General features: G+C 62.2%; 2 protein-coding genes across 5 annotated transcripts in view; one reads left to right on the forward strand and one right to left on the reverse strand.

The window, feature by feature from the left end:
- The window catches only part of LCN15 (lipocalin 15), a 28,911-nt gene that overhangs the window by 17,901 nt on the left and 1,077 nt on the right, over window positions 1-9,933 (reverse strand). The window lies entirely within an intron of this gene.
- On the forward strand, window positions 133-9,880 carry CCDC183 (coiled-coil domain containing 183). Of its 4 annotated transcripts, none has more exons than XM_047831371.1 (15): window positions 133-734; window positions 1,254-1,380; window positions 1,796-1,917; window positions 2,384-2,461; window positions 2,678-2,845; window positions 3,063-3,167; window positions 5,062-5,184; window positions 6,437-6,562; window positions 6,655-6,721; window positions 7,271-7,371; window positions 7,971-8,131; window positions 8,403-8,571; window positions 8,660-8,767; window positions 8,838-8,934; window positions 9,678-9,880. In XM_047831371.1, exons 2-15 carry the CDS (start codon window positions 1,311-1,313, stop codon window positions 9,794-9,796), a joined length of 1,614 nt encoding a protein of 537 aa, XP_047687327.1. In that variant the 5' UTR covers window positions 133-734; window positions 1,254-1,310; the 3' UTR covers window positions 9,797-9,880. The 4 variants fall into 4 exon arrangements, with proteins under 4 accessions (XP_047687327.1, XP_047687328.1, XP_047687329.1 ...); XM_047831372.1 differs by having other exon boundaries at window positions 6,655-6,709; XM_047831373.1 differs by lacking the exon at window positions 8,660-8,767.

Raw genomic sequence — 9,933 nt, forward strand, 5'->3', positions numbered from 1 at the left:
GGTGGCTCCATCGGTTGAGCGTCCGACTTCGGCTCAGGTCATGATCTCGCGGTTGATGGGTTTGAGCCCCACATCAGGCTCTGTGCTGACCGCTTGCTCAGAGCCTGGAGCCTCTTTCAGATTCTGTGTCTCCTTCTCTCTCTGCCCCTCCCCCACTCACACTGTCTCACTCTGTTTCTCAAAAATAAATTGTAAAAAAAAAAAAAAAACTGGCAATGACCAGAAAGCCGAAAAGGTCTGTGTGAGGTCGTGGAGGACCTGCACATGACAATATCTGAGTGAAGGCCATGGTCATGAGTGGGGTCCCCAGCTTTACATGTTGGACCCCTAACCCCCAGGACCTCAGAACATGACTGCACTTGGAGATCAGGCCTTTAAAGAAATGGTTGTGTTGAAACGAAGTGGGCCCTGATCCACTCCGGCCTGTGTGCCTGTTAGGAGAGGAGGTCACAGACACGCACGGAGGGACGGCCATGTGGGGACACGGCGAGAAGATGACCACCTACAAGCTGAGGAGGAGCCAGCTCTGCTAACACCTGGCCTCCAGGATGCGAGACGAGCAATTGCCATTGTTTCAGCCACCTGCCACCTGGCTGTGGCGGCCCCTGCAAATCCATGCGGCGCCGCTGGAAAAAGCAACCCATCCGGTGTGCCTCCCTCAGGGTCCCAGGCTGGCAGGTGTTCGGAGCGCTTAACCCCACGGGAAGCTTGGGCTGCACACGACCCCGCCTGAAGTAAGCGGCATCGAAACTAGACCCGGGGATTGCCCCCAGGAACGTGGAGGTGGAGCAGGGCGGGCTCCAGGCGGCAGGTGGAGGTCAGGGCGGGGTGAGGTCGTCCGGGCTGACAGCTGAGGTCTCGTGAGCCAGGTCGCCCCGGGTGTGGAATGTGAGCTTGGGGTGGGGTGAAGAAATGGAGATCCCATAAGGCAGAGATTAGAGGTTTTAGGAGGCTCAGCGGAGGACAGCCTTGGGGTATGGAGGGGATGGGGAGGGTACACGGGGCTGGCGCGGGGTGCCGTGTCAAATCACCACAAATCACTTCCCTATGGAAAGTGCCTTGACCCCGGCAGCGCTCCTGAGCAGACAGCAGCTGACCCGAGCATGCAGGGGGCAACCCCAAGGCTGGCGGGGGGCACAGAAAGGGGGCAGGGTGGGCCGGGATCTCCAGGGCCCCGAGGTTGAGAATCTCGGCCCCCATCACAATGGGCTGAGATTCCGGGGACGTGAACTGCTTGCGGCTCTGTTGAACAGGCCCAGGACAGGGAGGGCGGGAGCTGCACGGGGGCCTGGAGGACCCTGACGGCCACCATGAAGGCATGCAGCGAGGCAGATGTGGAGGGGCAGATCCAGGAGCTGAAGACAATCACTCGGCTCCAGGGTGAGCCCTCCACCCCCCCACTCCCCACCCAGCCGGACCAGCCTGCCTGGCCCCATGCAGGGCCCAGGGGCTTTCAGATCTAACACAGGGCCAGTCCAGGGCAAACAAGGGCTAGCGGCCACCACCCCCCCCCAAAACGGACCTGAGAGGAGGGATCAAAAGGGTCTGCCATGCAGGGGGCTTCACGGAGATTTGTGAGCACAGTGAGCCCCAAAGCCAGAGGGGACGTTCTCTGGCCACTGGGTCTGGAAGGGATCACAGGACGCGCCCACCTCTGGCTGCCACCTCACGTCCCCCACTGCGCAGCACAGCCATCACAAAGAGCCATCCAGACAAGCACTGCTGGGCAGTGAAGCCTGTGGCCCTCGAGTGGGGGCAGGAAGGAGCATCTCCGTGCCCCCCCTCCCCCCACCAGAGCAATGCCGGGCACTGCAGATCCAGGCGGTAAAGGAGAAGACGGTCAAGAACAGAGCCACGCTGGCTCTCCTGCACAGCACCATCCGCCGTGGGGCCCAGGACTGGGCTTTGGCCAAGAAGGTGAGCAGCCCTGCCCCCCCTCCCTGCTGACCACGGGCTGGGGGTGGGCACATGCTGAAACAGGCCCCCACACAAGGGGACAACAAGGACCTCCCCCTTTTCGCGCTCTTATCTCTAGGGAGCCAGGGGGCATCTTGGGGAGGGGCTCCCCAGGACCTGTCACTCCAGCAAGCCCGATGGGCAGGTTCCCCACCGCCCACCCCAGATGGCAGGGTGGGCCTGATGGGGAGCTTTTCCTGGGCTCCCCCTACAGCAGGGGCCCCTCTGGCTCTCTGGCCATGTAGGGGAGACCTGGGTCCTCTTCTCCTGACTCCCATCACTTCTGAGCTGGGATAGCCTGGATGGGCCCTCGCTGCTGGGCTAGCACAGGCTAGAGAGGCCCGGGGAGAATGCCTGGAAGGAGGGACTGGTGGCTGGGGGTACACAGGGAGACGGGGGTCCCAGCTCAGCCACCACCGCTCTGCAGTATGACCAGCAGACCATCTCCAAGGCCTGCGGGAAGGACGTGCCCATGAGGTTGGCACACTGCCGCTGCTCCATGGAGGTAAGGTGGCAGGAGGGATCCCTCGGCCTCGCCCGGCCAGCGCACCAACCCCCCACCCCCACCCCGACCACCACCACTAAACCACGTTGCGGAGCCGGTGGCGGGCAGAGCGAGTTCCCAATCCCAGGGGTCCCGTCCCGCCCCGCCAGCCCCGCTGTGCGCGGTCCCCGCGGCCCCTTGCGCACCCACGCGCGGGCCGTGCCCTCCCCGACCCAGGTGGCGCGGGAGAAGCTGCGAAAGTACGTCTTCGACCGCGTGAACGTGCACAACGTACTGATCCACCTGGTGCGACGGCGGGAGCAGAAGCTGGAGAGCATGAAGCTGGAGCTGGCTAGTTTGCGGAGGCAGCCCGACAACACCAAGGAGGAGCAGCGCCTGCGGCAGGTGGCGGGCGGGGCGGGGCCTCCGGTGGGAGGGGCGAAGCTCCTCCGGGAGGCGGGGCCCCGGGAGGGAGGGATGGGACTCGGTTGGGCAGCGGGGCTGGGAGAAAGCCACACGGGCAAACCCTCCCTGGAAGAAAGCGCAGCCTCCCCGGTCGGCCTCCAGGTGGGCATCCACGCGGTCTGTCCCAAAGCACTGTGTGCCCTCGGGCGACCCCCAGGTCATCCGCCAGCTGGAGAACAACATTGAAAAGACCGTGATCAAGATCACGGCAAGCCAGAACATCTACCTGCTGTACGTGGACCTGCTGGATTATCTGAAGAAAGTGAGCCCCCTCGCCCCACACCTCAGCCCAGGGAGGTCATCCGGCCCGGGGGGCGGGAGTGTCAGGCCCCAGCCTGCACGCAGGGCTAGGATCTCAGTGGGGACCTCAGCCTCCGGGGCAGGGCCACCCCTGCCACCACCACCCCCTCCCGTGGGGAGGGGGCTGCAACTCTCCTCCAGGCCCGTTTGCCTCTGGGACAGAGCCCTGCTTTAGGCCCCAGCTGAGCAGGGACACCCTGCACCTGTAGGTGGAAAACATTCCATCAAGAACGTGTAATTTGCTGTTTCAAAAAGGCATATTATGGGACACATCAGAATTGTTTGGGTTTTCTTGCACGTACTTGATGGTTCGGTTTTTATATTGCCCCATCCTTTATCGTTGCCTGGCCTCCGAGGGCAAAAGATGGGCCCTGAGCCTTCAGAAGGTCCCTCATCCCAGAGGGACTTCATAGACGGCAGGCCAGTAACCTGGAGCTTGCTGCCCAGCTCTTTTAAGCCAGCCGCCCTGCCCCCAGCAGAGGAGGCCTGGAGGAGGCCCCCAGGGGCCACAAGTCCCACCGGGAGGGAAGGCCTCTTCATGGGGAGGAAGAGGACCAGAAGATGGGAGGGCTGGACGGTGGGGGCCCTGGTGCCGAGAGGAGGAGGGGCACAGGGAGAAGGAGGAAGTTGTCCACACTCCCTCACCCCAAGGCTGGGGCAGGGGGAGTCCTGGAGGGCAGCGCAGCGAGCCAGGTGACAGGTGGAGATGTGGTGGGATGGGCAGACACCGGCACTCTTCCTGGCTGGGGTCGCAGCCCCCCAGGCTCTGCCCAAGCTGCACAGGCAGGTGTCACGGTCCTCCTGCCTGTCCCTCTTGCCTCAGCCCCCTGTTCCTAGACTCAGCCGAGGCCCTGCACACCTCACCTTCCTGGGCCCACCACCCCACTCCGGCTGTTACCTGGGGTCCAGACCTCCTTCATGTGACCAATTATGTACCCCGGGGGGCATGTTCTTTTCAGAACATACGCAGTTTTTAAAAATAACTCCTGGGGTCATCTGTATTTTTTTTAAAAACTAGGGAAATTCTACATTATGTAGTTATTAACAACAGACGACTAAGGGTCAAGATATATTAGATATTGGGGCGCCTGGGTGGCTCAGTCGGTTGAGCGTCCGACTTCAGCTCAGGTCATGATCTCACAGCTCATGAGTTTGAGCCCCGCGTCAGGCTCTGTGCTGACAGCTCGGAGCCTGGAGCCTGGAGCCTGCTTCAGATTCTGTGCCTCCCTCTCTCTCTGCCCCAACCCACTCACATTCTGTCTCTGTCTGCATCAAAAATAAATAAACATTAAAAAAAATTTTTTTTAAGATATATTAGATATATACGAGCCTGGCTCTGAGCTTAATACTTCGTTACATATAGATTCTGACAGCAGCCTTGTGAAAGAACCAATTATCAATAGGTAGGCACGCTCAGAAGTGAAGTGGCTTTCCCAAGTCCCCCTAGCCCGCTGGTCAGGGCAGCCTTGGCCTTGAGCCCTAGTCTCTGACCCCACGTCCGAATTTCGAGCCCCGCTGCTATGCTTCAGACAGCAGCCACTCCCCAGCCGCAGGCTCCCCCGGGGTGGGGCACAGTCACTGCTCACCCGGTGCCACACCCCCATCACAGCCTCCTTGGAAGTGTGTCTGAGTGTCCTGGGCAGCGGGAAGGCCCACCAGGGAAATGCTGTCTGCCCTCCTGAAACGGGGCTTTCCCTGCTCTGTGCCTGGTGGGGGCTGGGGCCCCAGGCCGGACCCTCCAGTGTCCTCAGGGCCCACACTGTCTGGGGTAAGGGGTGAGGGGCAGCATCTGCTTGGCCTGGAGCCCCGGGGCCATCGGTTTCTGTGCCCACCTGCTCCCGCCCCTTTCGATGCAGGAGCTGGCCAGCTACCCCACAGGGCTGGACAAGCTGCAGAATCTCGTGGGTGACTACTGCTCAGAACTGTCAGACATGACCATCATGTCCCAGGATGCCATGATGATTACAGATGAGGTCAAGGTGAGCTCAAGTCCCAAGCCTGGGGATCCCACAGGTCCCTGTCTCTGACCCGTCTGGCCCAGGGTCTGCAGGGACACTCACAGCCTGCGCTACCCACCATCACCGGAGGGACCCAGCAGCCACCTCGCTGGCCTGCTCTGCTCACACACTAGGCCCCTGGACATGGAAGCCAAGAGGTAGACACAGGAGGGAGAGAGTTAGCCCGGTGCAGGCAGAGGCCATCCATTCACCAGGTCTGCACCAAGGCCTCCTCAAAGCCCTTGTAAGTCAGGCGTGCATCCTCCTCCTGATGGAACCGTCAGCGGTCCATGAAGAAATGTCACACAACCACTGGGCCGTGCTGCAGAGACATGTGCGTGATGTGGGGCCACTGGGGGGCCCTTAGCTGCTAAGGGAGGCAGTGCTCAAGTAGGGCTCTGCATATAACCGAGTGGTCCCAACCCTAGAGGACGAAGGACAACCAAGGTCCTGGGGCATAACGGGGCCAAAGGAGGCACGGCTGGCTGGAACAGAGCAGGTGCAGAGGAAGGGAGCCTTTGAACCAGTGGAGGCAGTGGGGCGGGGTGGGGGGGGGGGGTTTAGGTGCTGGCCCCCCACCCAACCTGGAGCTCTGGGAGGAGAAATTTGCGTTTCAAAAACGGCCATGCTCTGGCTGCAGAGGCTAAGGGTGAGCAGAGTCCAGATCCTGGTTGCATGGAACAGACCAGCGGTAGAGCTGGGTGCCTGGTCATCACTGGGGCCCCAAAGCCTCTAAAGGTCACCCGATGACGTGTGGGGCCAAGTCAGATGTGGACGGGGGTGGGGAGGGCAGCGTGCAGGACGCAAGGGCAGGTGTGGAGGGATGATAGATTTAGCCGCCAAAGCAGGACACTCGGGAAGAGACGGGGCCTGGGGGAAGATGCTGACTTCCTTTTTAGACTGGGGCATCACTCCAGTGAGTTGTCAGTGGAACCGGCTGAGGCAGCGGGGGGGCCCAGGCTACAGAGAGAAACGGGGTCCCTGAGCCGAGGCTGCAGTTGCAGAAGGCAGCACCCCCAGGGGCCAGGTGGGAGAGCGTCCAGAGAGGAGAACGGAGGGCCGGAAGGACTACGAGAGCCGCGGGCCTGGGCGCGTTAGAACGAAGGGGACAGCCAAGAGCTTCCAACACTAGTCCCAAACCTAGAAGATGGGGACTGAAACCGCCGGCCGGCCGGACTTAGCACCACGGAAGCCGTGGTGAGACGGACCCCTGCCCCACCGCCTGCGTCCCCAGATGAACATGAGGCAAGCGGAGGCGACTTTCATCGAGGAACGCAGGGCACGGGAGAACCGGCTCAACCAGCAGAAGAAGCTGATCGACAAGATCCACACGAAGGAGGCCACCGAGAAGTTCCGCAGGGTGAGTCCCTGCAGGACGCTGGGACCGCCCGGCGGCGGGAGGCCCCGCCCCCGCAGAAGACGTCGCTCATCCCCTCCTCCCCCTCCTCCCAGGGCCGGCGGGACTTGGACTTCCCCTCCAGCCTCATGGGTGCAGAAACCGTGAAAGGTAACCTGAAAGGTAACCGCTCAGCTCTCTGCCCGCCCCCAGCCAGGGTCCCAAAAGGCTGGCAGGGACTCAGGTCTCTGCGAGGGCTGCCGGGGCGAGGGAGACAGACGGGCCCCTGCCTGTCCCCACTAACCCGCAGAGGCTGAGTGCCAGCAGCCACAGCCCACTCTGCAAGGCACTGCTCCCAACCTTGGGCTTGCTGCTGAGTGTGCTCGAGCCCCCAGTTTTCTCAGCTGTGAAATGCACTTAACGGTGCGGTCCCCTGGCTTCCCAAGGCTCGACCACCCAGTGATTCCTCAGAAGGGTCGTGTCAAGCCCCCCGGGTCCCCGTGCTGCCTCTGAGAAGTGCCAGGAAGCACCCGTGCCAGGCACCCGCCGGATGGAGCTGCCCTGGGGCGTCCCTGAAGGGCCAGCTGAGGGGGCGGGGGGAGCAGGGCAAAATGCAGGGAACTCCGACAGCCACCCGCTCAGCTGGGCACGCAAGGAGATGTCTGATGGCCTCGGGCAAAGCTCCCGTGACCCTCCTGCATGCTGGCCACCCTTCCCCTCTGCTCTGCCCAGTGAGGAAAAGAGAGACCTCCCAGGCTGATATCCAATACCAGACAGACGTGACTGCTTTGGTGGAGAAAGTGAAGATGGCCGTGCAATGCTCCCACCTCTGGGTACTGCCCCCTGGCACTTCTGGGGTGTGAGTGGAAGGCAGGGGGCCCCCGCCCCAGCCCAAAGCCTGCCGCGGGTACCTCTTGAATGAACGTGGGCACAGAGCCGTGGCTTCACGGCTGAGAGTAGAGAGCACGCCGGGACAGGGTTGGCACATCCGAGCCACACTCCAAGGGCCACACAGGGCCCGCTGGGACTGGAGGGAGGATCCAAATGCCGAGACCTTCACCTACGATCCTGTCCCTTCCTAAACTGCCAGGACCACAATGAGAGGCTGACACTGCCTGGCCCTTCCGTTTAATCCGATCTGGCTTTATTATTAGTAAGCTTAGCTCCCATCCACGGCCCTGACTTTGGACGAGTGGCTCAGAGCCCCCGGCAGTCTCTCAGGGGTGATCTCCTTGCCTCTGCCTTGGGGTGTCTGCCCTCTCTGCTCGTGCTGTGAGCGACACGCGGGGCCTCACATAAAGCGCTTCACCCAGTGCCTGGCCGCGGTCAGCATCGTTCCTGACCGCTGGGGGGGACCCCGGAAGAAACCGGTTCTGGGGGGGCCCATGCCTGCCCAGCCCACACCCGCTTCTCTCCCCACGGGCCCGGCCAGGACATCGCCGGCCGCTTCCTGGCTCAGAGGACCACGGAAGAGAACCTCGGGCTGCAGGTGGAGGGCTGCGAGCGGCGGCGGGTGCAGCTGGAGGCCCTGATGAAGAAGCTGGAAGCGGAGGAGACCGCGCTCAAGTTCCGCCAGCCGCCCAGCTCCGCCAGGTACCCCAGGAGGCCCCTGCCTTCCCCCGGGGCCACCCAGTGGGGCCCTCGTGAACAGCCCCTGTGGGCGGGGCCCGGCTCAGAGCCCAGTGTGTCGGCTGCCAACGGGCCTGTGGGTAGCCTGGCAGGTGGGCGGCGAAGGCCCAGCCGGGCGATGCCACGTGCCCACAGCTGAGCTCTTGAGCCCCCGAGTTTAGCACGACACCCGACGCAGGTCTGTGGCCGCCTGCCCTCGACTCTGTGCCACCTCGCTCCCCACTGTCCTCAACAGCTTTAAGTCTGTCGAGAAGAAAATGAAGGACATGCTGAGAGAGGAGGAAGAAAGGCTCCAGCTGGCCTACTCCAACATGACCAAGAGCCAGAAGCTGCTGCTGACCATCCAGATGGGCATTGACAACCTCTACGCCCGGCTGATCGGCATCACGCTGCCCACAGCCCAGGTACCAGCCGCAGTGGGGCGGAGCCGTCTGCACGGAGGGTCCCTGGGAGAAGCCAGGGTAGAGATGAGACGCTTCTCCGGGCCTACAGAAAGAAGTGCTCTCCAACACCCTCGACGTGTCCAGCAAGCTGGCATACTGTGAGGGAAAGCTCCTGTACCTGGCCGACAGACTGCAGGCGCTGTCCAGGACCGAGGAGGTAGCCCGAGGCTGGGGGTGCCTATTCGTCCCATGTACCCTTGGAGCTGACAGTGCCCTGTGCCCTGCAGGTCAACGCAAAGGTGAGGGATACCCTGGAGTCCTCAACTCTGAAGGAGAAGGAGAACCAGAGGATCAGCTTTGAAGACCTGGAGGACGATGTGATAGGTACAGGCTCGGGGCTGGGGGCCAGGCCGCCCGGCACTGGGGAGGGGGCGTGTGGCAGATGGTTCTTTCTGGCCAGGACAGCCTAGAGGCACAGGGGGGCTATGAGGACAGACAGGTGTGTCTCTCGTACCCATGGCATTTTAATTCACGGAAGGGACTTAGTGAGGACATGGAGAGGCTGCTGCTGTCAAAAGGAGAATTTACTAACTTTCCTGACACATGGGAGCATCACTGCCCGCGAGGCAGCGGAGAGGAGCAGGGGGAAGGCCGAGGCCAGAGCCTTTATGGGGGTTTCTGTGGGAAAGGCAGGGGAGGGCAGGGTAAACAGCTTCGGATGGGCTTTTGGAATAATTCCAGTGGGCTTGATGTGTAGGGGCCGTCCCCAGTTGTCTGGTGCCTGGGCCTGGGTTGATTCAGGCGGAGGATTATTGACCTGGTGTGAGAGTGTGACATAGGGGGCTGAGGCGTGTGTGCTCTGGATCGCTCGGTTTGCAGGAGAGACGCTCCCAGCGGGCGAGGCTTCTGCTGTCTCTAAGGATTGGCTAGCCCTGCGAGGGGACAGCCTCTCCCCGGGTCTGTAAGACCCCACATGCCAGGGCATCAGGAAGATAGAAAATAAGAAAAAATTGCTAATAGCTGGCCGGGTGATGGATGCAGGCCAACAAAGCCCGCACTGTAAGCGAGTTCGCTGGAGCAGAGGGGCTGCAGAGTGCAGCTGCCCTCCTCCTGGACCTCCTTTCTAGAAACCTTCCAGTTCGCAGACGTGGACCACAGCTACGTCCCCTCGCGGGCCGAGATCAAGAGGCAGGCCCGGCGGCTGATCGAGGGGAGGCTCAAGGTGGCCAAGAAAAAGAAGAAGTAACCCGGAGGAGGAGCCCCTGCCCCGCCCCGCAGCCCCCGCCCCCCAGCCGGCGCTTTGTTACACAAATAAACATTTTTCCAGGACTGCCGGGGGGACCGCGGGAGAGGAGTCTCGGAAATGAACCCTGCGGGGACGCA

The sequence above is a fragment of the Prionailurus viverrinus genome, chromosome D4 (genome assembly GCF_022837055.1).
Source record: "Prionailurus viverrinus isolate Anna chromosome D4, UM_Priviv_1.0, whole genome shotgun sequence".
NCBI lineage: Eukaryota > Metazoa > Chordata > Mammalia > Carnivora > Felidae > Prionailurus > Prionailurus viverrinus.

Excerpts from the sequence above, each read along its gene's own strand:
- CCDC183 (XM_047831371.1), top strand. The coding sequence starts at position 1,311 with ATGAAGGCATGCAGCGAGGCAGATGTGGAGGGGCAGATCCAGGAGCTG. Across the intron at positions 2,846-3,062 it reads AGGAGCAGCGCCTGCGGCAG|GTCATCCGCCAGCTGGAGAA; the intron begins GTGGCGGGCGGG and ends GGCGACCCCCAG. Across the intron at positions 8,768-8,837 it reads CGCTGTCCAGGACCGAGGAG|GTCAACGCAAAGGTGAGGGA; the intron begins GTAGCCCGAGGC and ends TGTGCCCTGCAG.